The sequence below is a fragment of the Oryctolagus cuniculus genome, chromosome X (assembly GCF_051225735.1).
Source record: "Oryctolagus cuniculus isolate XC-2025 breed Fujian yellow rabbit chromosome X, ASM5122573v1, whole genome shotgun sequence".
Lineage (NCBI taxonomy): Eukaryota > Metazoa > Chordata > Mammalia > Lagomorpha > Leporidae > Oryctolagus > Oryctolagus cuniculus.
In genome coordinates, this window is record NC_142888.1 from 71616450 (window position 1) to 71641678 (window position 25229).

Genomic DNA, 25229 nt, shown 5'->3' on the forward strand with positions numbered 1-25229 from the left:
TATTTATTTATTTATTTATTTATTTTTCCCAGGCAGCATGGGCGGGGACAGCCCTGGCTGATTCACTGGCAGCGTGCGGATCCTCTCGCCCCACCTCCGCCTCTGCTGCCCTTTGGCCTCCAAACTCTGCCTTTTAAATAAATAAATAAATAAATAAATCTTTTTAAAAAATGTCCCATGACAAAACTGAGAGAATGAAATCATGATGCCAAATTTTGCTTCTTATATGACGGTTCAGGGTTATAAAGCCATTAAATCTTTTTTTTAAATTTTTATTTATTTATTTTGACAGGCAGAGTGGACAGTGAGAGAGAGAGAGACAGAGAGAGAAAGGTCTTCCTTTTGCCGTTGGTTCACCTTCCAATGGCTGCCGCGGCCGGCGCACCACGCTGATCCGAAGGCAAGAGCCAAGTGCTTCTCCTGGTCTCCCATGGGGTGCAGGGCCCAAGCACTTGGGCCATCCTCCACTGCACTCCTGGGCCACAGCAGAGAGCTGGCCTGGAAGAGGGGCAACCGGGACAGAATCCAGTGCCCCGACTGGGACTAGAACCCGGTGTGCCGGCGCCGCAGGCAGAGGATTAGCCTACTGAGCCACGGCGCCGGCCGCAGGGTTATAAAGTTAGACATCTGTTCATAATGCCCCATAATTAATACTATAAAGAAAATTAACTTACTTGAGTTCTGGACCTCAATAATCATGGAAGATGAAGTTGATGACTGTTCATTACTTGCATCAATTTGAACCAGGGATGCATTTTTAATATTATTTTCCTCTATCTTCCAGTTATTCTTACGTAGCAAACCTTCAATATTGGTTACTTTACAGCTAATACCACAGCCTGGCACAACTTGGAAATCTATGCAAGTACCCAAGGTTTCAGTGTCCAGCTCCTAATAGAAAGAAATAGAAGAGTTTTCTCTGCTGTACTGATAATCCAAGGTAATCCATTTGCGAGATGAGAAACATCTCTCCTCATTAATTCTAAATGTTTGGACACATGTTACATGCCTAAATAATTCTAAATGTTTAGAATATAACTGTCAGTCATTGCCTTTGTCAAAGTGGATTTTGATAAGGGGAAGGACATTCACAATTACAGAAGAGTCTCAGAATCATTTATTTCAATTCCACTCTAGAAAACATGGAAGTTTTGTCAATATTCTCTGACCTTTCTAACAGAGAATCAAGTGATGTTTTCAATTCTATAATCAATTCAGATTTTCTTTTCACTACAGGGCAAAGTGTAACAAAAACCAGGGCCTTTCGTTACCAGGGTGCTCTCTAGCCTGATTCTGAGCCCTTAGCAAGCTAAAGAATTCTGAGGACCATCATTGTTTCCTGGCTCTTTGTATCTTCATCCTCTCTGTTGCTTGATTTGGGGGTAAAGAAGCCTGGTCAGTAACAATTAATTGGTAAAAAGGAAAGAAAAATAAAAAAATGGCCACACCAATGGTAGAAACTGCCATATTTTTTAATATAAAACTAAAGTGAGATAATTCATAAAGAACTTGTATAAATCAATGCAAAATGACAACTTATGGAAAAATAGGCAAAGAAAACAAGCAGATTAGAGAAAAATTCAAATAGCCAATAAACATAAAAAAAAGATACTCAGCCTTATTCCTAATTAGGGAAATACAAAGCAAACCACCAAGTAAATGCTTTTTATTTATTAAATTATAAAAATGTTGATGAGAATGTGGGGAAATAGGTACCTATAACTTTTGGTGCAGGTACAAACTAGCACAATCTCTCATATGAGTATTGGTTATATCAACATTTAATTGCATGCATCTTTTGATGTAACAATTGCATAAATAGGCACTTAGAGATAGAGTTGCAAAAGCTGACAAGGATGTTAAGTTACATAGTAAGTGCCAAAAACCCAGACATACAACAGAATACAATGCAGCTATTCAAAAACAATGAGGCAGATCTGTATTTACCTATATGGAAAATTGATTTAATAAAATAAAAATTGACAAGTTACCAAAGTCTGGTCACAGTATGCCTTTTCTGTGTAAAGGTTAATAAATAATCAATACATAAATGTTGGGGCATATAAAAATTATTGAACTGTATACTTTAAAAGGGTTAACTTTATAGTATATAGACTATTACATCAATAAAGCTCTTATTTAAAAACACTGTTAACAGGATAAAAATTATTAAACTCTGGAGAAAAGCATTATGAAAGCAGTAAGGAAATGAGATTTTCATTTCTCATGATGTAATTCTCTGAACTATCTGCATTTTCCTACCATAAATAAATATCACTTCTACTTCAATTTTTTATGTCAACAGTGGTCATCGTGGTAGGATTATAGTTAATTTCTGTTTTCATCTTTATACCATCCGTACGAAGAAACAAAGTCAAACAAGTGTACTTCAAGAAGTTCATGGAAAATGGAATTAAAAGGTAGGCTTATTTTGGTTCTATACACATTTCCCATGAATTTCCAAAGATGCCTTGTATAAGATGAGAAAAAAACAAGTCTCATTAGCCCCATACCAATGCTATATGTAAATCATAGTCAAACAGCAGTCTGAACTTGGTCTGGGTAATTCCTACAGAAAGTGATCAAGCTAATCAACATGGAAAACAAGTGTACCTGCTTGCAGTATTTGGTTATAGCTGCTCCTAGAGGGTGTTCACTGTTACTTTCAGCAGTCCCCACAATGGCCAGAATCTTATTACGGGATATTTTGTTACTTTCCACTAGAACCTTGACTTGATTTACTACTGGGGTTCCATGAGTAATGGTTCCAGTCTTATCAAATACCACTACCTTTACCTGTAAGAAAATTAAAATACAATGCATCTAAATGACTTGATAATCCTTAACATCAACCTTCCAGAAATGAGTAAAAGATTTCATTTGACAGATTACTATTTTGTTTCTTAATAAATTGACCTTTGACTTGATTTGACTTCGTAAACTGCCTTGGGGAGAAGAAAATAAAGGGAAAATAAGAGAAGAACTACTCTTAGTTATTATGCCTTGTTACCACCACCCTCCATGACTGTGAATATACCAGGATGTCAGACAACTAGAGCTAATTGTGCAAGGTTAACTGTCAATAGGTAATTAAGAGAGACCCTAGTGCCTCCAGGTAAAACAGAAAAGTTTCAATACTAACAAAATAAAGATCTTTGGGGAAAATGTGGGCAGTAGGTGATGAATATAAGGGGAAAAGTAAGTAATTTAGTTGAAGTGAGCACAGCTAAGACCTGCTGAGTGGCTTTGGCTTTACTGGTTAAAGCTGACTGAGACAGTTCTGGGAACCAATGTGGAAAAATTCAGTCCAGAGAAGGGAAAAAGAAGAGTCTGGAATTGGAGAACACATCCACTTTACAGTAAACTCAGAAAAAGAATCTTGAAAAATTAATAGCCCGAGGAACCAAGGTGAAAGAGGTATACAAAGCATGATTCTGGACAAGAGAAAAAACTAGACATATATAAAGGACATCATTGAGACAACTGAGCAAACTGGAACAAGGACTACAGATTTGTGAACAGTATCATGTCAATATAAATTTCTTTTTTAAAAAATGATTTATTTATTTTGAAATTCAGAGTTACAGAGTGGGTGAGGTGGGGTGGGGAGAGATCTTCCACCCACTGGTTCATTTCTCAGATGGCTGCAACGGCCAGAACTGCACAAGCGGAAGCCAGGAATCGGGAGCGTCTTTGGGTCTCCCACGTGGGCGGCAGGGGCCAAGGTAGTTGGGCTATTCTCTGCTGCTTTCTCAGGCCATTAGCAGGAAGCTGGATGGGAAGTGAAGCAGTCAGGACTCAAACTGGTGCCCACGTGGGGTGCCGAAGTCCCAGGGAGCAGTTTTACCCACTATGCCACAATACCAGTCTCCAATATCAATTTCATGATTTTGATAACTGTACTGTGCCCACACACAAAAAAATGTCCTTGGGGCTGATGTTATGGTACAATGGGTTAACCTGCAGCTTGCAACACCAGTAAACCATTATCAGAATGCTGGTTTGAGTCCTGGCTGCCCCACTTCCCACCCTGCTTCCTGCTAATGTGCCTGGGAAGGCAGCAGAAAATGGACCAAGTATTTGGGCCCCTGCCACCCATGTGGGAGATGTAGATGGAGTCGCTGGATACTGAGTTCAGCCTGGCTAAACCCTGGTGTTGTGGCATTGGGGACTTAACCTGTATATGGGAATGTGCTCGCTCGCTCACTCTTTTCCTCCCTTTCTTTCCCTTTCTCCCTGTTCCTCTACTTTTCAAATAAATAAATAAATAAATCTTTTTAAAAAGAAAATGACCTTGTTATTGGAAAAAAAGAGTTCTATAGCTGCAGTAAAGGGTATACAGGAGGTCCCTGAACTAGTCTTGCAGCTTTTTTTGAAAATTATATCAAAATAAAAACTTTCTATAAAATTCTATTCACTGGCTAGAAGAGGTTCTAGATTTGTTCTAATATATGGTCTATATTTATTACATATATCTGCATATCATTTATATCCTCATATTACAAACACACTGGTAAGAACATGGCTTTAGTTGAAGTCAATTGAGATTATTATGGTAATCCTAATAGAGATCAGGGAAAGAATTATATTCCTGAGGTCATAGCCACAGCCTGCCAGCTGGTGGCAGCAAACACAAAAAAGCTGCACTGAAGTTGCAGGCGCTAGCTCCAGCTGAAGAGTACAAGTACAGAATCACAAAGATAGGTTAGAAACCTACTAGACTGGCAAATTTTCCTGGGCAAATTCCTATTCTACCTTCCTCCCTAGAATGACTGGTCTAGTGTGAGCTAAGACAGGACACCAAGTTTTCCACAGCAAGGTCCACTCTAACAGAGTAGCTCCGGAGTAGCTTTAGAGATCTTAGATAACTCGGGCCAGTCTTCCTACCTCAACTGCAGGATATTTCTTTTTCTTTTTCTTTTTCTTTTTTGACAGGCAGAGTGGACAGTGAGAGAGAGAGAGACAGAGAGAAAGGTCTTCCTTTGCCGTTGGTTCACCCTCCAATGGCTGCCGCAGCTGGCGCGCTGCGGCCGGCACACCGTGCTGATCCGATGGCAGGAGTCAGGTACTTACCCTGGTCTCCCATGGGGTGCAGGGCCCAAGCACTTGGGCCATCCTCCACTGCACTCCCTGGCCACAGCAGAGAACTGGCCTGGAAGAGGGGCAACCGGGACAGAATCCGGCGCCCTGACCGGGACTAGAACCCGGTGTGCTGGTGCCGCAAGGCGGAGGATTAGCCTAGTGAGCCGTGGCACCAGCCAGGATATTTCCATAAAAGGCTCAGTTTATGGACCAGGTATAAAAAACTTAGAACTCCGTTTCTCAGTAGGGGTGCTTTTGCCAGTGTGAATGGGATAAATCTTATTTCTGGGAGTTGCCTTACCTTATGAGCCATCTCCAGTGGCTCTCCACCTTTGATTAGTATGCCATTTTGAGCACCTACTCCTGTGCCCACCATCACAGCAGTTGGAGTGGCCAGTCCCAGTGAACAAGGACATGCAATACACAGAACTGTGATAGAGGCTTGGAAAGCAAAGCGTATTATCGTTTCTGTTCGGGAGATACTTCTATTGTAGCCCTTTAGAAGAGAGGAACAAATTTTGGTTATTGACTTACAGCTATATAAACAAAGCTGAAACCTATTTAAATTAAACCACAATTTGGGGCAGATGTTGTGGTGCAGGGGATTAAGCCACCACTTGGGATGCCCACATCCCATAGCAGAGTGCTGGCTACTCAGTGGCTTCTGATCCAGCCTCCTGCTAATGCACCTCGGAGGCAGTGGACAATGATACAAGTGCTTGGGTTCTGGCCAACCACATGGACAACTCATGTGGCTCCTGGTTTCAGCCTGGCCCAACCATAGCTGTTGTGTGCATTTGGGGAGTACAATGAGTGGACAGAAGGGATGTCACTGTGCCTTTCAAATAAAAGATATTTTTTAACACATAAAAATAAATAAAATCACAATTTTAGAATTGTATACCTTACCTAGCTACCAACATATAGGTTACTAGTAAGGAAACACTTTTTTGTGAATATAGGAAATTATGACAAAACTGATAAACAAGTGATAGTCCTAAAATAAAGATTTCAGTTTTTATTATTTAAGAGCTAAAAACTCTGAGGGAATATAAGAAACATAAGATTCTACTCTTTTCTTGCCTCATACTGAGTAAGTGATTTTATTAGGGATTTTCAGGAACACTTGCAAACATGGGAGATAATTCTCAATAAATATGATCCTAAGCAAATAGAATCCTGAACCACTGTATACTAAGACCATAAGCCTGCCTTTCATGCAATTAAAAAAAAAATGAAATAAACCATGCAGCATAAAAGGGAGCTTAACCATATTTCAGAAAAAAAATTGGACATAAGAATATGAAACCAGTATATCTGCTAGTTAAGCTCTTAGTCACCTTCAGTGTTTGCTGCAGAGGAAAAATACAACTGGGAATTTTAGAGAAAATCTCCTCAGACCTCCTGAACCCTGACCTCATGAGACAAATTCCAGAAGGCTACACATTCCAAAACACTTTCCAACAATCCTCTTATTCAATGTCTTAACCAATGTAGCTCATTTAAATAAATTTTTATATTATACTAATGACCAGAGCATGGAATAGACATATAGGTTATTTTTTTGTGATTCTGTTCTTTAACTGAGGCAACAAACAGCATGACACTGTGCAGCATGGCATTTTTTAAAACAACAGATACAACAAAGTTAGACTTCTCAGTAGTGATGATTTTATGGTGCTAGGTTCCTCCTGAGTTCTCAAATATTTAAATTAAATGTTTCTCTAAGAGTTATAGATCTATACAGAAACAGTCGGAAGGGACCTTCACAGACATCTAGGCTGATGCTTCCATATCTATCAGACATTTATGTTTTCACCTGGGGTGTCTGCTTTCCCCCACACTAATTCCAATCCCATAACTTGGGTTTTATTATCCTTCTCTTATAGATGAGTAAACTAAGGGTAAAAGAAAGTAGATAACTTAAAGGATATATATTCAATTTGAGGCACAGTCCAGGTCCACTCTATGACACCCTATTTTAGAGACCATCAGAGAACTAGATGAGATAGCACACTAATGGTATCTTAGATTTATAAAGCATTTAATAAATTGCAAGACACTGCTGATATATTATCACATTTAACCTTCACAACAACTGCAAGTTACAGAATGGGCATTATTAAAGCCTCACTTTATGAATAAGGAAACTGAAGTTCAGAGAGCAATTAAGTGGTCTAAGATCACACTAAAGGTGAATGGCAGAGCTGAGATCCCGAGGTGTTCTTCAATACATCGACAGATCTTTGTGACAGCAATATCATGCTAGAGATGAGCCTACTTGTTTTTGAAAATCATAAGTCATAATGAAAAAAATTTCCCCAAAGAAAACTTTTTTTTACTTACAGAAATGCAAATATTATTCTTATCCTCTCCTTATTCTTAGTCCCTTAAAGAAGCTGGTAATTATTAAAGCTATTTCCACTTAATTACATGTGCAAAAGATTCAGAAATCATTTTGTATTTAGTAAAGAGATGTTACAAGTCACTTACAGGAAAGTAGGTTTCCACAATTTCAAAATTCAAAAATCCAATTATAATCCATACCACCAGGGTAGCAATGGAAACAAAAACAATAAAAGGAACAAAGTAGCCACTGAGTTTGTCTGCAAACTGCTGAATAGGAGCCTAGAATTAAAAATAATAATAGTAAGTACATCAAAGTCTCCTTTTCTAACACTGAATAAAGTCTATGTACTGGGTAGCTGGCAAAAACAGAAATATTTTTAATCAACTGTAAGCTAGTGAAACATTTATCAAAGGAATCAAGATTTATACTGAGAAGACTTTAAAAAAATACTTCGTTTCTCCTAGGGAGTTATGTTACCTTTGATGTCTGTGCCTCCTCCACAAGTTTCACAATTTGAGAAAGGGTTGTGTCTGCTCCAACATGGGTTGCCCGGATAAGAAGTGACCCATTCTGATTAATGGAACCAGCAATCACTGTGCTGCCAGGTTTCTTAGCCACAGGCATTGCCTCCCCTGTATGAAGAGTAAAGATTTAGGGGACATGAATGATCACTATTTTGAAACATACCACTATTTGTTAATTGTCAAAAATGTCTAGAAAGCAGGTTTTGACTTCATGAAATAGCATCTGGATGAATGCCCCAGTGAAAGTTGCCCTCCCTTTTCCTTTGTCAGTTCTAGGCCAAACCCATGCACCCACATCTTCAACTGTGAAAAGCCGTATGTTATTAATGTTAACTAAGTTCTTGTCGGCACTTTGGAGCTTTACTCTAGTCCTATATCAGTGGAACTCAACCTGTTCTGCAGGAGCATTTAGAAAAGTGGGAGGGAGTTTATGTTTTTGTTCGACTAGAGGGTGATATGTGGTGCTGCTACTACAATTTAGTGGGCCAGGGTTGGGGACACTAAACTAAGAATTTTCCCATCCAAATTGGCAAAAGTACTCTTATTGAGAAACACAAGAGGCCTAAGTTATTTATACCTGGTCCATAAGCTGAACCTCTTCTGGAATTATCTTGAGGTTGAGGTAGGAAAGGTGTTAACTGGCCTGAGTTATCTAAGATCTCTACAGCTACTCCAGGGCTACTCTCTTAGAGTGGACTCTGATGTGGAAAACCTGGTGTCCTATCCTAGCTCAGACTAGACCAGTCTTTTTAGAGAAGGAAGGTAGAATAAGTATCTGCCCAGAAAAATTTGCCAAAGTGTAGCAGGCTCCACAGGAAAAGGGATACAACTTCTTTTCATTATAGTATTCTAGTAATTAACAATCTTCAGTGAGAAGAGTCTTATAGAGCATAACTAAAATCACAAAGTTAATCTGAGGACTGTTTTCATACAGTCTTGAAAAACAACTCATATTCATATGGATCACAATTTACTTATTCACAGTGTCTACAAAAAGCTCTTCTCTTTTTATGTCTATTTGTCATTAACACTTTAGATTCACTTCACTTTTATGTCATGAGCCTCTGAAAGAACATACCTGTGATGAGGGACTCATCCACCATGGAATGTCCTTCAATAACACGGCCATCCACTGGAAATTTGCCTCCTGGAACTACTTTAATGATGTCTCCACGTTGTACTAGTTCCACGTCCACTTGTTCTTCACTGGATATAAGTCAACATAGAAATCACCATGACAACATGCTTCTCACCCTCACATCTCCATGAATTTTTTTTTGGTGCATGTCAAGTTTATGATAATTACTACCATAGTTACTACTGGTGGAAGCTAAAAGTAACATTTAAGCCAGAAATGACTATATTAGTCTTGCTCATTGCTTGTAAACAGCACAATACCTGGCACACAGTAGGTATTCTAAATATTTGTTGAATGTTAATTGAATAGATAAGTGAAAGCCTTAAAAAATAATGTAATGAGTTTATTTAACTATAATGTATTTATTGTATAAACGTACCTAAACAATTTTGTGAATATAACAATGAGAAATGTAAAAGACTAAAATCTAGTCAAACCTTTAGCTCTAACTTCCCATTTACAAGTAACATAAGACTTATGGAAAAGTTAAATTACACCACAAGGAAGCAAAGAGACAAATTCAGATTGTGGGATATTCTATAGAACAAATGATGGCTGTTCCTTCAGCAAGTCAACTGTATTGTTGCGGGGGAGGAGAATGGGTGAGAGAAGCTGTTCTAGACTAAAAGAAATGCAATGTAATGATGACTAGACCTTTTAAAATTATAATTCAAACAAAGAGACTTAGAATATTTTGGAGACAACAGGAGAAATATGGATGTGGGCTGGGTATTACACGATAAGAAGAAATTATTGAGGTACCACACGTGGTACTATCATTATATAAGAATATGTGCTGGGGCTGGCGCTGTGAGTGTAGAGGGTTAAGCCTCTATCTGCAATGCTGGCATCCCATATGGTTGCCAGTTTGAGTCCTGGCTGCTTCACTTCCAATCCAGCTCCCTGTTAATGGCCTGAGAAAGCAGAGGAGGACGACTCAAGTGCTTGGGCCCCTGCACCCATGTGCGAGACCAAGAAGAAGCTCCTGGCTCCTGGCTTTGGACCAGCCCCAGCCATTACAGCCTGTGGAGGAATGAACCAGAAGATGGAAGACACTGCCTCCCCCACCCCCACCCCCGCTTTCTCTCTGTAACTATAAAAAAAGAGTATGTGCCTTTTTTAGAGACATTATAGGAATATTTAGCAGTAAAACCATAGCTTGGGTTGGCTTTAAAATATTACTGCAATAACAGAAAGAAAGATAAAATGAACAGATAAGTATGGCAAAAGGTGAATAACTGTCAACTCCAGGAGACAGATTATATGGGTATTGATAATCTTTCTTCTACTTCTGTGTACACATGAAATTTTTCATAAAAACTTAAAAAAAAAGAGAAGGGGGAAGGAATGAAGATAAATACCTCAGGAGAATATTATCAGAGCCAAGAGTTACAACAGTCGCCTCTGTAGCCTGTAGTGAAATTAGCTTTGCAAGAGCTTCTGATGTTTTTCCCTGTGAGTGAAAACAAACACATTGACAATGCTAAAAAAGAAAAGGCACAGGCCTTAACTAAAATAAATATATAGTCTTTAACATTTACTCAAAAGACAGTTTTAGGAATAACAATTTGTTCAAATCAGAAAAAAATTCACTTCAAAAAATATATAGTACACAAAATATTAAAAAGTATTAACACGTAACTTATGAAAAAATAATGTAGATTAATAAGAAAAGCATTAAGAACTCAATAGGCATAAAGGACATAGAAAGGTAAATCACTGTTGAGGAAATACAAATACCCAATACATGGAAAAGGGTTTATCTCTACTATTAATGGAAGAAGTGCAAACTGAAGCAACCCTGTAAAACCATTTCATGCCTACTAACCTAGCAAGAATTTGGACAAGATAACCTACTTCACTGACATACCCCTGGCAGGCATGAGCCATACAACAATACATGCCCTTGGATCCAGTAATCAGACCCTTTGCAATTTCTCCTAAGATACTACTTCAGTGGAATTGACTATTAGACACAAATACATTCAATGTAGAGTTATCTAAAATAAAATAAATCAGAAATAATCTGAAAACAAAACAAGAATGGTCTGGTGAATTAGAGCATACTGATTTGATATACTTATTATTCAGAAATATGAAATAATTATCTAGACCATAAAAGTGAGAAAACTTTATAGTGTAAGGGTATACATGTATGTAGAACAGGATTATAAAGTGATTTACACTGGGCCTGAGGCCAGCATTGTGGGACAGTGTGTTGAGCCACGGTCTGCATCACTGTCACCAGCACCCCATATCAGAGCACCAGTTTGAGTCCTGACTGCTCTGCTTCTGATCTAGCTCCTTGCCAAAACATCTGGGAAAGCAGCAGAAGATGGCCCAATTGCTTGGGCCCCTGTACCCACAGGGAAAACCCAGATGCAGTTCCTGGCTCCTGGCTTCTGCCTGGGCCAGCCCTGGCTGTTGCATTTGAGGAGTGAAACAATGGATAGAAGATTCATTCTCTCTCTCTCTCTCTCTCTCTCTCTCTCCCTCTCCCTCTCCCTCTCCCTCTCCCTCTATTATTCTGTCTTTCAAGTAAATAAATAAACCTTTCTCTAAAAAAAGGAAGTGATTGGGGCCAATGCTGTGGCGTAGCAGGTAAAGCCTCCGAGTGCAGTGCCGGCATCTCATATGGATACCAGTTTGAGTCCCGGCTGCTCCTCTTCTGATCCAGCTCTCTGCTATGGCCTGGAAAAGCAGTAGAAGATGGCCCAAGTCCTTGGGCCCCTGCACCCACTTGGAGAACTGGAAGAAGTCCCTGGCTTCAGACTGGCCCAGCTGCTGCCATTGCAGCCATTTGGGGAGTGAACCAGAGGATGGAAAACCTGTCTCTCTCTCTCTCTCTCTCTCTCTCTCTCTCTGCCTCTGACTTTTAAATAAATAAATAAATCTTTTAAAACAGTTTTAAAAGGAAGTGATTTACACTATAGTATGGAACTATGGGTGAAAATTTTCCAACACTACTTAATCTTTTTTTAAAAATATTGTTTATTTATTTGAGGGGCAGTGAGGCATAACAAATCTGCTTTCTGCTGGTTCACTCCCAAATGTCCACAAAAGCCAGGGCTTAAGCCAACAGCTGGGAACTCAATTCATGTCTTCCATGTGAGTGGTAGGGACCCAATTACTTGAGCCATCACTGCTGCCTGCCAGGCTCTGCATTAGCAGGAGCTGAAGTCAGGAGGTGGAGCTGGGCATCAAACCTAGGAACTCGCCGGCACCGCGGCTCACTAGGCTAATCCTCCGCCTAGCGGCGCCGGCACACCGGGTTCTAGTCCCGGTCAGGGCACCGGATTCTGTCCCGGTTGCCCCCCTTCCAGGCCAGCTCTCTGCTGTGGCCAGGGAGTGCAGTGGAGGATGGCCCAAGTGCTAGGGCCCTGCACCCCACGGGAGACCAGGAGAAGCACCTGGCTCCTGCCATCGGATCAGCGCAGTGCGCCGGCCGCAGCGGCCATTGGAGGGTGAACCAACGGCAAAGGAAGACCTTTCTCTCTGTCTCTCTCACTGTCCACTCTGCCTGTCAAAAAAAAAAAAAAAAAAAAAAAACCTAGGAACTCCAATACCAGATGCTGGCATCTTCTTAACCACTAAGCCAAATGCCTGCCCCCTCCATTATTTTAAACCATATGGTCATATGGTTGGGGGGGGGAAGCCACAACAATATAAAAGTTGCACTTTGTAAATTCACATTTATTAAATAAAAATGAATCTTGATGTGAATGGAAGGGGAGAGGGAGTGGGAAAGGGGAGGGTTGTGGGAGGGAGGGACGGTATGGGGGGAAAGCCATTGTAATCCATAAGTCGTACTTTGGAAATTTATATGCATTAAATAAAAGTTAAAAAAAAAATAACTATATAACAAACAAACAAAAAGAAAAAAAGAACTTAAAAAATTAATAATGTAATATAAACAAGTTAATGATAAGTCTCAAATGTCTTTCTTAAAATAACCGTGGTCATACTATACTAGCTGCAGTATTGATTCCATAAATTTTATATATCTTTTAATGGAATATGTAATGTAAAATACTGTCAAAACAAAAATACTTCTTCCAGCAACTTGTTAATTACATTACATAAATCAATGTATATTAGCAATAACTGGTCTAGAAAATATCAGTCATTTTTATCCATTCACAATTTTAATAAATGTCATCCTTTCTTACTTTACCTTTGCTATATGTTCCAGCCATCGGCCTAGTGCAATGAACACAAATAACATAGGAGGTGTGTCAAAGAAAGTAATGGGGTTCACTTTAGCTCTCTCATACATTGCCACCAGAAGAATAACCAAGGAGTAAGAAAATGCAATGGTGGTTGCGAGCACAATCAGTACGTCCATATTTGCTGTCTTATGCTTCAGTGCTTTGTAAGCCTGAATGTAAAAGTACCAGCCTCCAAAAAACTGCAATATAAGAACAATCAATGAGTTTTTAAAATGCTGAAATTCACATACATGCTTCAATAACTTAAAACAAAATATCAATATTTACTTCCTTTGGCTTTTAGCCATTCCATAAGCACTAAGGGGAGATGTTACACTGAAACAAGTTATTTGTATTTTAGCAGATATGTGTCAGAGGGAGGGATTTGCTGTGCCAGCCCTAAGATCCAATGGATATTCCATAATATAGGAAAATCAGATGGTGCAAAAATAAGAACTAGGAAAAGAATGACATTTACTATCAAGATTTTTTTATATCATCCCCTTTCCAAAACTCAACCTAAGTGATAATATCACAAGCTGCTGGCTAGTTTTTGTTGGTAAAAATAACTGGAAAACCTACTTTTCATGCAAGAATAGGGAACCTTTTTTCTGCCAAGGGCCATTTGGGTATTTATAACATCATTAATGGGCCATACAAAATTATCAACTTAAAAATTAGCCTGCTACCCAGTGGGAAACCCAGAAGAAGCTCCTGGTTTTGGACTGGCCTAGCTCCAGCTGTTGCAGCCATTTGGGGAATGAACCAGCAGCTGGAAGGTCTCTTTCTGTCTGTCTGTATGTATGTATGTCTCTCTCTGTAACTCTGTCTTTCAAATAAATAAATATATTTTTTTTAAAAATTAGCCTGCTATAGATTTATGGAGTTTCAAGTGCCATCTGTGGTTGCCTTGGCAGACCAAATGATTTCATGGGCTTTATATGGCTTGCAGGCCAGACGTTTCTCACTCTTGGACTACAGAAAAACATATTAAGATGTTTTTAAGATCACTATTGCCTTTTAAAAAGATTAGATAAAGGAAAAGACATCTGAGATGGAAGTATTCTATTCCACAGCGAAAGATTATCTGAAAATAATGGCTGAACTTAAATGCTAGGGGAAAATTAACAAATATAAAGTTATATATGGTAGCAGTTATAAATACCAAATCCAAAAAATTTGAATTCTCATTGCTTGTTTTGACATTAAACAATATCCTTAGGGTAAAATGGAATCTATCACTTATTTAACCACTCAGTTTCAGATTATTTTTATAAAGCATCCAGCATAAAGCATTTGAACGTCTGGCTAACACCTGTTTTGCAATAGAAAATAACTTTGCCTGTCACATTTTGGCTATTTTTCATTGTTAACAAATATACTTGATAACATTTCACTTGCCTGTACAGGTACACACAATAAAAAGGACAGCAAATTCATAATAGACAATCCTGGCATGATCTGGCGCTCCAAGAACATAGAAGAATGAATGTTGATCATTTCTTCGTTACTTATGTTCTGATGATGGTGCAGAGTTGCAAGGTGGTGGTCCATAATCATCATATATATCATTAGCCCCATTACAGGAATACAGAAAAACAGGCTCACAAGGAAGGACCGTCTCCATCTTTTATATAAGAAAAAAAATAAGAAAAGCATATTAGTGAGTGGTTAAAGATTCTATGTACTATGGAAAAATTCAGGTTGTGACCATTCTACTCAGTATAAGGATGGTGTTGAAAAACTGACATGCTAGGAGGATGTTAAAACTTGTAACGAGGAGTCCAAATATGTTTTTCACTGACATTCCAAAAGTACTCACTGTCTTATTTCTCGTTTATGGTCTAGGTGGCTTGATGACCGATCCTTCTTGACCAAAGAAGCTTCAAAACCTAAGCTCTAAGGAAATTCACGAGAAAAAAATTATTTTACTTAATGTATAAGTATTACATAGAGAAAAATCTAAGCTATGGTACTGCCATTAAGAACAATTCAATTCAATGATGCAATGTAAGTCATCTGGGAAATATAAAAATGAAGACATGCCTCCTGCTCTTGATTATCTTGGTTTCTAATCCTTCATCAAAGAAATTTTTATTTCCTTAATTCTAGTTAATGTCTATTTTACTTTTCTCAAAATAACGATTTTACTCAAGTGCAGTTGTCCTTGGTAGAGGTTCTCATTAATAGGCCAGAAAAGCTAGCACTATACCAAATGTTTACTCATGATCTTGCATACTCAGTCTCTGCTCTTGTTCTATAAGAAAAAAATAAATAAAATTCCTTTTCCCCAATGAAATAAAGTATAAAAAGGAAACTACACCTAAGCAATATTCATCTGAGCATAAAAAGTAACATACACTGTATTTTCAACTGCTAGGGAAAATGCTACCACCTTACATTTGTTTGCAGCATGCAGCACAGTAAAAAGAGCAGGCATGTTCTTTGGCGACAGAGTGATCAGGCTCAAATTCCAGTTACAGCACACACACTAGCTATGTGACTCTGGACACGTAACTTCTCTTAACCTGAGTTTCCTCACCTCCAAAAGGAAGGTGATGACATTGCTGTGAGAAGAGTTGAAGCTGTGGATTCATGCATGACTGCATACCTGTGCATCACAGGTACTCAGTAATGCTAGTTAGTGCTGTTGTTACCTATACTAACAGGATCTGAACTATTAATATGCTTGAGATCATTAGAGTACCAATTTTACAGCACACTAACATTTTTAAAGCCCTTTCAGATGTACTGGCATTTAAAATGTACTGAAAAACACAGGATGAATTTGCCATAAGGAAAAAGGTTTGATCTTTTAAACTTTTTACTTTACTTTTTTTTGTTGTTTCAACCAACAATAAAGCATCTAGCAATGATGCTTCACTTTCTTAGTGATGAACATGAATCTAACTCATAACAAATTTTATTTCCACTTCTAAAACTTGTACTTGATTTGTAGTTCTAACTGTTGTACTTGATTTGTAGTTCTAACTGAAGTCTGCTCCTGATTAACAGTGCAAATGTGCCATTGCCTCAATTTTTCTGACAAAGACCAAGACAAAAATTCAGACTCATTTACATTAAATTTGGAGACAGATCTTACCTAGAGTAATCAAAGGGGTCAGACTTTTTTCACTGTCTCTACCTGATACAAACCAGGATTGCTGGTGGAATAAAATGCAGAAATAGAAAGTCCAGGTACTTACTTCAATTGTATGGATAATATCTCTGGGACCAATAATCTCTGGATCATATTTAATGTGTGCTTTGTTGGTTGCCAGGGCCACAGAGCAGTAGAAGATCCCTCTGTGTTTTGTGAGAGTAGATTCTATTTTATGTACACAGGAGGCACACGTCATTCCTCTCACCTGTTTAAGACAAAGCCTTTGTTATTGAGAAATGCATTTTTTCCTCCATCACATATGAATTACTACTTTCAACCAAAAGTACTATTGTAACGTTGGATTATTTTGCAAGATCATATCCACATGATTAATGTGCTTTTGATATGATCATTAAAATACAATTATTTTATCACATTGGACAAGATTATTCCCAGTTCCAATAGGTTTGATAGAAAAGAATCTCATTAAGAGTCTCCCTTGGGGCCAGTGTTGTGGCACAGCAGGTTAAGCCACTGCCTGGGATGCCAGCATCTCAAGAGAGTACACACTGTAGTCCTGGCTACTCCACATAATTTTGTTATTAAGATTTATTTATTTATTTGAAAAGCAGAGTTACAGAGAGGCAGAGAGAGAGAGAGAGAGAGAGAGAGAGAGAAAGAGAGAGACAGGACTTCCATTCGCTGGTTCACTCCCCAAATGGCCACAATGGTTAGAGCTAGAAGCTTCTTCTAGGTCTCCCACGCTGTTGCAGGGGCCCAAGGACTTGGGCCATCTTCTACTGCTTTCCCAGGCAGGCACACCAGAGAGCCAGATCAGAAGTGGAGCAGCCAGGACTTGAACCGGCGTTCATATGGGATGCAGGCACGGCAGGCGGCAGCTTTACCCCCTATGCCACAGTGGCAGCCCCTGCTCCACTTCTAATCCAACTCCATGTCAATGTGCCTAGAAAAATAGAAGATGGCTGAAGTGCCTGGGCCCCTGGCACCCACATGGGAGACCCAGATGAAGTTCTGGGATCCTGGCTTCAGCCTGGCTCAGCCATGGCCATTGTGGCTATTTGTTGAGTGAACCAAGAAGAGAAGATCCTTCTCTGTCTCTATCTCTCTCTCTCTTTTTCCTTCTCCAACATTGCCTTCCAAAGAAATAAATACATCTTTGAAAAAAAAAAAAAAGAGTAATTGGATTCCTGCCATTCACAGTGGGGAGACCTGGATTGCATTTCCAGCTCTGGCCCACCTCTGGCCTTTTTTTTGACAGGCAGAGTTAGACAGTGTGAGAGAGAGAGAGAGAGAGAGAGAGAGAGAGAGAGAGAGGTCTTCCTTTTGCCATTGGTTTACCCTCCAATGGCTGCCATGGCTGGCACGCTGTGGGCGCACTGTGGCCGCGCTGATCCGAAGGCAGGAGCCAGATGCTTCTCCTGGTCTCCCATGGGGTGCAGGGCCCAAGTACTTGGCCCATCCTCCACTGCACTCCCGGGCCACAGCAGAGAGCTGGCCTGGAAGAGGGGCAACCGGGACAGAATCCGGCGCCCCGACCGGGACTAGAACCCGGTGTGCCGGCGCCGCTAGGTGGAGGATTAGCCTATTGAGCCGCGGCGCCAGACCATTGCCTATTAAAGGACATTTAAGTTGGTTCTAAATTTTTGCTTTTGAAATTATATAATAAATACAACATTTTATATGCTAATATTTCTATAGGAAAGACTCTTAAAAGATTATTTTCTAGGTTGGAGAAAATGACCATTTTAAACAACATGTCTTACACCTGGTTTTATGATTTCATTTGTAAAATTTAAGTCTTGCAGGCCAGTGTTGTGGTGCAGTGGGTTAAGCAACTGCCAGCAGCCCATTTGGGTGCCAGTTTGAGTCCTGGATGCTCCACTTCTGATCCAGCTCCCTGCTAATATGCCTGGGAAAGCAGTGGAAGATGGTCCAAATGCTTGGGCCCCTGCACTCAAATGGGAGACCTGGATGGAGCTCTGGGCTCCTGGCTTCAGCATGGCCCAGCCCTGGCCATTGCAGCAATATAGTGACTGAACCAGCAGATGGAAGACCTCTCTCTCTGCCTCTCCCTTTCTTTCTGCCTCTCCTTCTCTGTGTAACTCTGCATTTCAAATAAATAAACCTTTTAAAAGAAATTTAAGTTCGGGACCGGCACTGTGGTGCAGTGGGTTAACGCCCTGGCCTGAAGCACCGGAATTCCATATGGGCGCAGGTTTGAGACCCGGCTGCTCCACTTCCTGTCCAGCTCACTGCTATGGCCCGGGAAAACAGTGGAAGATGGCCCAAGTCCTTGGGCCCCTGCACCCACGTGGAAGACCGGGAAGAAGCTCCTGGTTCCTGGCTTCGGATTGGCACAGCTCCGGCCATTGCAACCAATTGGGGAGTGAACCATCGGATGCAAGACTCTCTCTCTCTGCCTCTCCTCTCTTTGTGTAACTCTTTCAAATAAATAAATAAATCTTTTAAAAATTAAATTTAAGTTTAAGGCATCTGTAATTTATTCTTTTACATATAACCAGGAATCACTATATTTTAATTTTAATTTATTTTCATTTTATTTGAGAGGCAGAGAGAGAGAGAGACAAAGAAAGATCTTCCATCTGCTTATTTACTCCCTAAAAGCCCACATCAGCCAGGACTGGGCCAGGCTGAAGCCAGGAGCTGGGAACTCAGTCCAGTCTTTCCATGCTGGTGGCAGGAACTCAAATGCTTGAGTCATCATTTGCTGCCTCCCAGAATGTCCTTAGCAGGTTGCTGGATTGCAAGTTGAGAAGCTTGGACTCGAACCAAGCACCCAGATATGGGATGGGGGTATGCGACTTAACTACTGCATCAAACATCTGCCCCCATTCTATATTTTAAAAGTTGATTTTAACTTATTCATTCAAACTTAATTCTTTTTTTTAAAATAGAGATATGACTGTTATCATATTTCATGCTTGAAGGCCACATTAAGTCCTATCTTATCTATTTTCCAATTTCCTTAACTTTCATCATATGTATTATTTCCAAGCCTTCAATTATCTTCAGAATTCTCTTCTGAATCTTCACTGAGTTTTTCCGGGAAATTTTATTAATCACACAAAAATTCTTACTTACAACAAGTTCCAGAACACCATCCCCTTCACTGGCACTTTCTATTACTGTAGCTCCAAAGCCAAGGTCTCGGATGAACTCTGCTATCATTGGAGGTTGTATAACAGTAGGATTATACCTTATTTCTGCCTTGCCAGCCATCAGAGCCACAAGTACAGAATAAATTCCTAGGAATGTGATAAGAAAAACAATACAGATAAAAGTCCTTAAAAGCAGTAATGTTAAAATTACTTTTTAGCATTTTTCATTTAACGATGAAAGGACTAAAGTGAATCTCGAAGAATTTACTTAATTTTTATGTAAGTCTTGAACCCAGATGAAATAAAACCAAAGGTAGCCTTATTTTCTTAAACTTTTTATTATGGAAATTGTCAATTTCCATACCCCATAATAAACCTGATATACCCATAGCCAAGCTTAAACAACTATCATCTAGCCAATACTTGGTTGATTTTATTTCATTTAAATACCTACCTACTTCATTCCCTGCCCTCTACCCAGATTATGTTGAAGAAAATCCAAGACATCACATCATTTCATGGGTAAACCTTTAAATACATATCTCAGGGCCGGCACTGTGGCATAGTGGGTAAAGACACTGCCTGCAGTGCTAGCATCCCATATGGGTGCCAGTTTGAGACCCGGCTGCTCCACTTCCAATCCAGCTCTCTGCTATGGCCTGGGGAAGCAGTAGAAGATGGCCCAAGTCCTTGGGCCCCTGCATCTGCATGGGAGACCCGGAAGAAGCTCCTGGCTCCTGGTTTTGGATCGGTGAAGCTCTGGCCAATACGGCCATCAGGGGAGTGAACCAGTGGATGGAAGACTTCTCTCTCTCTCTCTCTCTCTCTCTCTGCCTCTCCTTCTCTCTCTGTATATAAATAAATCTTTAAAAAATAAAAAATAAAAATAAATATATATCTCTAAAAGAAGACTCTTCAAAATAATTATAAATCATTTTCACACCAAAAATAAAATTCTTTAATACTATCAAATATCCAAGCAATATTTATATTTCTATATTTTTTTCTTATAACTTTATTAAATAGTTATTGTTTGAACTGGGATCCAAATAAGGCCCTAAGAATTACAGTTGGTTGTGGCTGGTATTGTGGTACAGTAGGTTAAGCCACCGCCTGTGATGCTGGCACCCCATATGGGCACAGGTTCATCTCCTGGCTGCTCTGCTCCCAACCCAGCTCCCTACTAATGTGCCTGGGAAAGCAGATGATGGCCCCAAGTGCTTGGGTTGGGCTTGCCTCTGCACTCAGGTAGGAGACCCAGATGGAGTTCCAGGTGCCTGACTTTGGCCTGGCCCAGCCATTATGGCCATTTGGGGAGTAGACCAGCAGATAGAAGATCGATCGATCTCTCTCTCTCTCTCTCTCTCTCTCTAACTTTCCCTAACTCTGAAATATTGTTTTAAAAAAATTACAATTGGTTAAGATTGTATCTTGTAAATATGAAGTATTTTTAGAAACTAGTAAGAGTACTAGAGAAAGGAATTCATGAACATAACTAATATAGGACTATAACAAATGTACCAACATGCACAGTATATAATATTATCAAATAATAATCCATTTCTTAAAATGTTAAGTTTCACTATCTGGCATACATTAATCTAAAATGCTTGTTTTCTACAGTGGATGGTTTGCTTAGCAGCTAATGTCAGTTAAGATGCCTGCATCCCATACCAGAATAACTTCGTTCCATTCCTTGCTCTGGCTCTTTATCTCCGTTTCCTCCTAGTACAGACTCCGGGAGGCAGTAGTGATGGCTCAAGTAATTGGGTTCCTGCCACCCATGTGGGAGACTTGACTGAACTCCCAGCTTTGGCCCTGGTCCAGCCCTTGCTGTTATGGGCTTTGGGGAGTAAAATCAGCAGAAAAGAGTGACGACTCCTCATCCCCTTCTCTCACAAATAAATAAGTTTTAAAAATAAAAATGAAGAATTATTTTTCCTAGAAAAAACTGTTTTTAACAAAACAAAGGAGTCTTGTTTTAATTCGTTTTTAAAAATTTTACTAGAAAGGCAGACAGACACAGTTTCCATCCTCTGGTTCATTCTCCAAATGCTTGCAACAGCTAGCGGGCCAAAGCTGGGAGGCAAGAATTCAATCCAGGCCTCCCATGTGGCTGACAGAGACCCAACTATTTGAGCTATCACCCTGTCTCACAAAGTGCACATTAGTGCAAGCTGGAATCAGGAACAGAACTGGGGCTCGAATCTAGGCACTCTGATATGGGATGAGGGTGACCCAATTGGTATCTTAACCAATGGGCCAAAACCTGCCAAGGAGTTCACCTGGCTGGTGCAATTCTGCTGTTAACAACCGTTCCACTTCTTTAGGCCAGCTATTGTTGTAATTGCCAGGAAGAAAATCAATTTCACATAGCACAATTTGCAGCCCTTTCTAGGAATCTATGACACATGTGGTTATATGACAGGGAATGGAAATAAATAGTCCATAGGGCAGTTCCAGAGTTTGATAAAAAAAAATTGATATTAATGTAATAGCTTTTAATAAGAAAACAAAGTAGCTAATATAATCTAAGAATTTTATATAAAGTGTTTACATTTTAGGCTTCCTGGGTGCCAAATAATTCAGCTGATCAGCTCACGGAAAAGCATCGGTAATAAGGGAAGGTTTTAGAGAAAGTGAGAAAACATCTTTTTTGCGTCAGTTGAATGCATTCTGTAGCTAAGCAGAAATAGAAAAAAACATGATTTTTCAACTTTCAGAAATACAAAAATAATACTTAGGTAAATTATAGATTTTTTAAAAATTCTTTGAACTATAAGTAGAACTGTTTCCATTCATTTTCAGAAACATAACACAAACTTAGGGAAAGACCAGTGCTGTTTTTTAAAAAAATATATGAATGGGGGCCAGCGCCATGACGCAGTAGGTTAATCCTCTGTCTGCGGCATTGTCATCCCATGTGGGCACCGGTTCTAGTCCCGGCTGCCCCTCTTCCAATCCAGCTCTCTGTTATGACCTGGGAAAGCAGCAGAGGATGCCCCAAGTGCTTGGGCCCCTGCACCCGCATGGCAGACTGGGAAGAAGCACCTGGCTCCTGGCTTCAGATCAGCGCAGCTCTGGCTGTTGCGGCCATCTGGGGAGTGAACCCTCTCACTGTTCGTAACTCTACCTCTCAAATAAATAAATAAAATCTTTAAAAAAAAATGTGAATGTAGTGACCCCAGCTAGGCTTAAGGGTATTCCTAATTGGGTTAAGAAGTGGCAAAGGTGATAGTATGGAGTAATTGGAAGAATCAGCTTAATAGATTAAAAAAAAAAAAGATTTGCAATTGGCATAGGTATTACCTGTCTCATGAAAAAGGGTATTTTTGAATTGCCTGAAAAGAGCCAGTTCTCAAATTTTTAAGATCCTTACAAGTTTCCTTTTGTTTAGCAACTTCCCTCCTTTTCTCTTCTAATTAACCAAAAAGTAACATAAATGCTAGCTTTGACTGCATTCCAGTTAGAAATAATTGAGGCTGAAATGAAAGATACAGAAATGACAAAATGTGCAAAAGATAATACTAAACTGAAGATGGCTCTGTATGCCACATATTTTGTTAAAATAATGCTCTGGCCTTAACATAGCAGGATACTGCAAAAATTCTGTGGAAAGTGAAATTAAAAGATGTTTAGAGGACAGCATTGAATCCATTGCTCCCCTTCCGGTTGAGCTCCTTGCGAATGTGCCTGGGAAAGCAGTGCCACCTGCCACCCATGTGGGAGCCCCAGGCTTAAACTTGGCTCAGCCCTGACCATTGCAGCCATTTGGAGAGTGAACCCAGAGTGGAAGATCTCTCTCTCTCTCTCTCTCTCACTCTCCTTTCAAATAAATAAATAAATATTTTTTAAAAAGTTTATCTTGGTGTAAAAAATTTTAAATATACCCACAGATTTTTCATAATATCCAATTTTCATGAACTTTTGTATAAGGTGATACAATTTTTTCATTTTTTTAAATATAGACACCTGAAGAGCAGGGTTCTTTAAAAAAATTACTATCAATTATTTGAAAGGCAGTTACAGAGATGCAGAGGCAGAGAGAGAGAGAGAGAGAGAGAGAGAGAGAGGTCTTTCATCCACGGGTTCACTCCCCAAACAGCTGCAACAACCGGAGCTGGGCCAATCCAAAGCCAGGAGCCAGGAGCTGCTTCTGGGTGCAAGGGCCCAAGGACTTGGGCCATATTCTACTGCTTTCCCAGGCACATTAGCAGGGAGCTGGATCAGAAATGGAGCATCCAAGACTTGAATTGGCACCCATATGGGATGTTGGCATTGCAGACAGCAGCTTTACCCACTATGCCACAGTGCTGGCTCCATAGTGATGCAATTATTATACATATTTTGAGTTATTTACCCAATAGTATAGATAAGCTTACTCTAATCCTTACTTCCTTATTCAGCCTTGTGACTAACAGCATGTATCATTAAAATGCCTAGGGCTAGAGCTAAGTACCAAGCCTATGACTCTGAATTCATTAAACATTATAAAATGTCTGTATGGTTAAAAAAAAAAACTATGCTATCCTGGGAAGTCTGTAAATATGAGTGTAAATTTAGAAGCTAAAATATCAGGGTGTGATGGAAGTTTTTAAAATTGCATTGTAGATTTTATAAACTAAAATCAAAATACATCACAATATTAAGTAACTTCTGGACATTTCTATCACAAGCAAAGATCAGAGTTCAAACTATTAAAAGAGAACAGTATAACTCTAAACAAACTTGGTTTTGCTTTGGTGCTTGGCCAGGGGACAGTAATACTGAAACTCTGTAGGATTCCATTTTCACTTTTAGGCAAAGTTTTTAAAAGTATTTATTTATTTGAGAGGCAGAGAGACAGGAATTAGTTCACTTCCCAAATGCCCACAACAGCAGGGTCAGCTGGGGCAGGGGGTGGGGGTGGGGTTTCCCATTTGAGTGGCAGGAACCCAATTACTTGAGCTACTATTGCTGTTACCCAGGGTCTGCATTAGCAGGAAGCTGGAGTCAGGAGACAGAGCTGGGTAGCAAATCCAGAGACTCTGATACGGAATACTGGTCTTAACAGTGTCTTAACTGCCAGATAAACACCTGCCCTTAAGCATTGTTTTATTTTCATTTTTAATTTATTTTATTTATTTGAAAGGAAGAGTTAGAGAGAGAGAGATCTTCCATTTGCTGGTTCACTCCCCCAAATGGCCACAATAGCCAGGGCTGAGTCAGACTGAAGGCAGGAGCCAAGAGCTTCTTCCGGGTCTCCTACATGGGTGCAGGGGCCCCAAGGACTTGTGCCATCCTCTGCTGCTTTCCTAGGTACATTAGCAGGGAGCTGGATCAGAAGTGGAACAGGCAGGACTCCAACTGATGCCCATAAGGGATGTGCCGGTGTCCCAGATGGTAGCTTTACTCACTATGCCACAATGCCGACCCTGTAAAGCACGGTTTTAATAGAAAACCTATATGCTTCTTAAAATCCACAGCAGTCAAGATCTATAAAGAGTAAGAATTCTGTATTTCCATGTGCTATTTTTCTACGAATTTCATTAACATTAAAATGTGATCATTAGGGACTGGCATTGTGGCATAACAGGTCAAACCACAGCCTGTGATGCCAGCATCCCATATGGGTGCCGGTTTGAGTGCTGGCTGTTTCACTTCCGAACCAGCTCTCTGCTAACCTGCCTGAGAAAGCAGAGGAA

General features: G+C 39.8%; 1 protein-coding gene across 2 annotated transcripts in view; it reads right to left on the minus strand.

Annotated features, from left to right (window-relative positions):
- Positions 1-25229, minus strand: part of ATP7A (ATPase copper transporting alpha) — a 119264-nt gene that overhangs the window by 13778 nt on the left and 80257 nt on the right. For both annotated transcript variants that reach the window (XM_002720131.6, XM_051827358.3), the window contains 12 exons: positions 19529-19692; positions 16509-16670; positions 15125-15201; positions 14704-14929; positions 13269-13502; positions 10456-10547; positions 9035-9162; positions 7910-8064; positions 7576-7710; positions 5384-5578; positions 2614-2796; positions 675-891 (listed from right to left, as the gene is read on the minus strand). In XM_002720131.6, the coding sequence (XP_002720177.3) occupies positions 675-891; positions 2614-2796; positions 5384-5578; positions 7576-7710; positions 7910-8064; positions 9035-9162; positions 10456-10547; positions 13269-13502; positions 14704-14929; positions 15125-15201; positions 16509-16670; positions 19529-19692 (1968 nt within the window). The remainder of the gene's footprint in view (positions 1-674; positions 892-2613; positions 2797-5383; positions 5579-7575; positions 7711-7909; positions 8065-9034; positions 9163-10455; positions 10548-13268; positions 13503-14703; positions 14930-15124; positions 15202-16508; positions 16671-19528; positions 19693-25229) is intronic.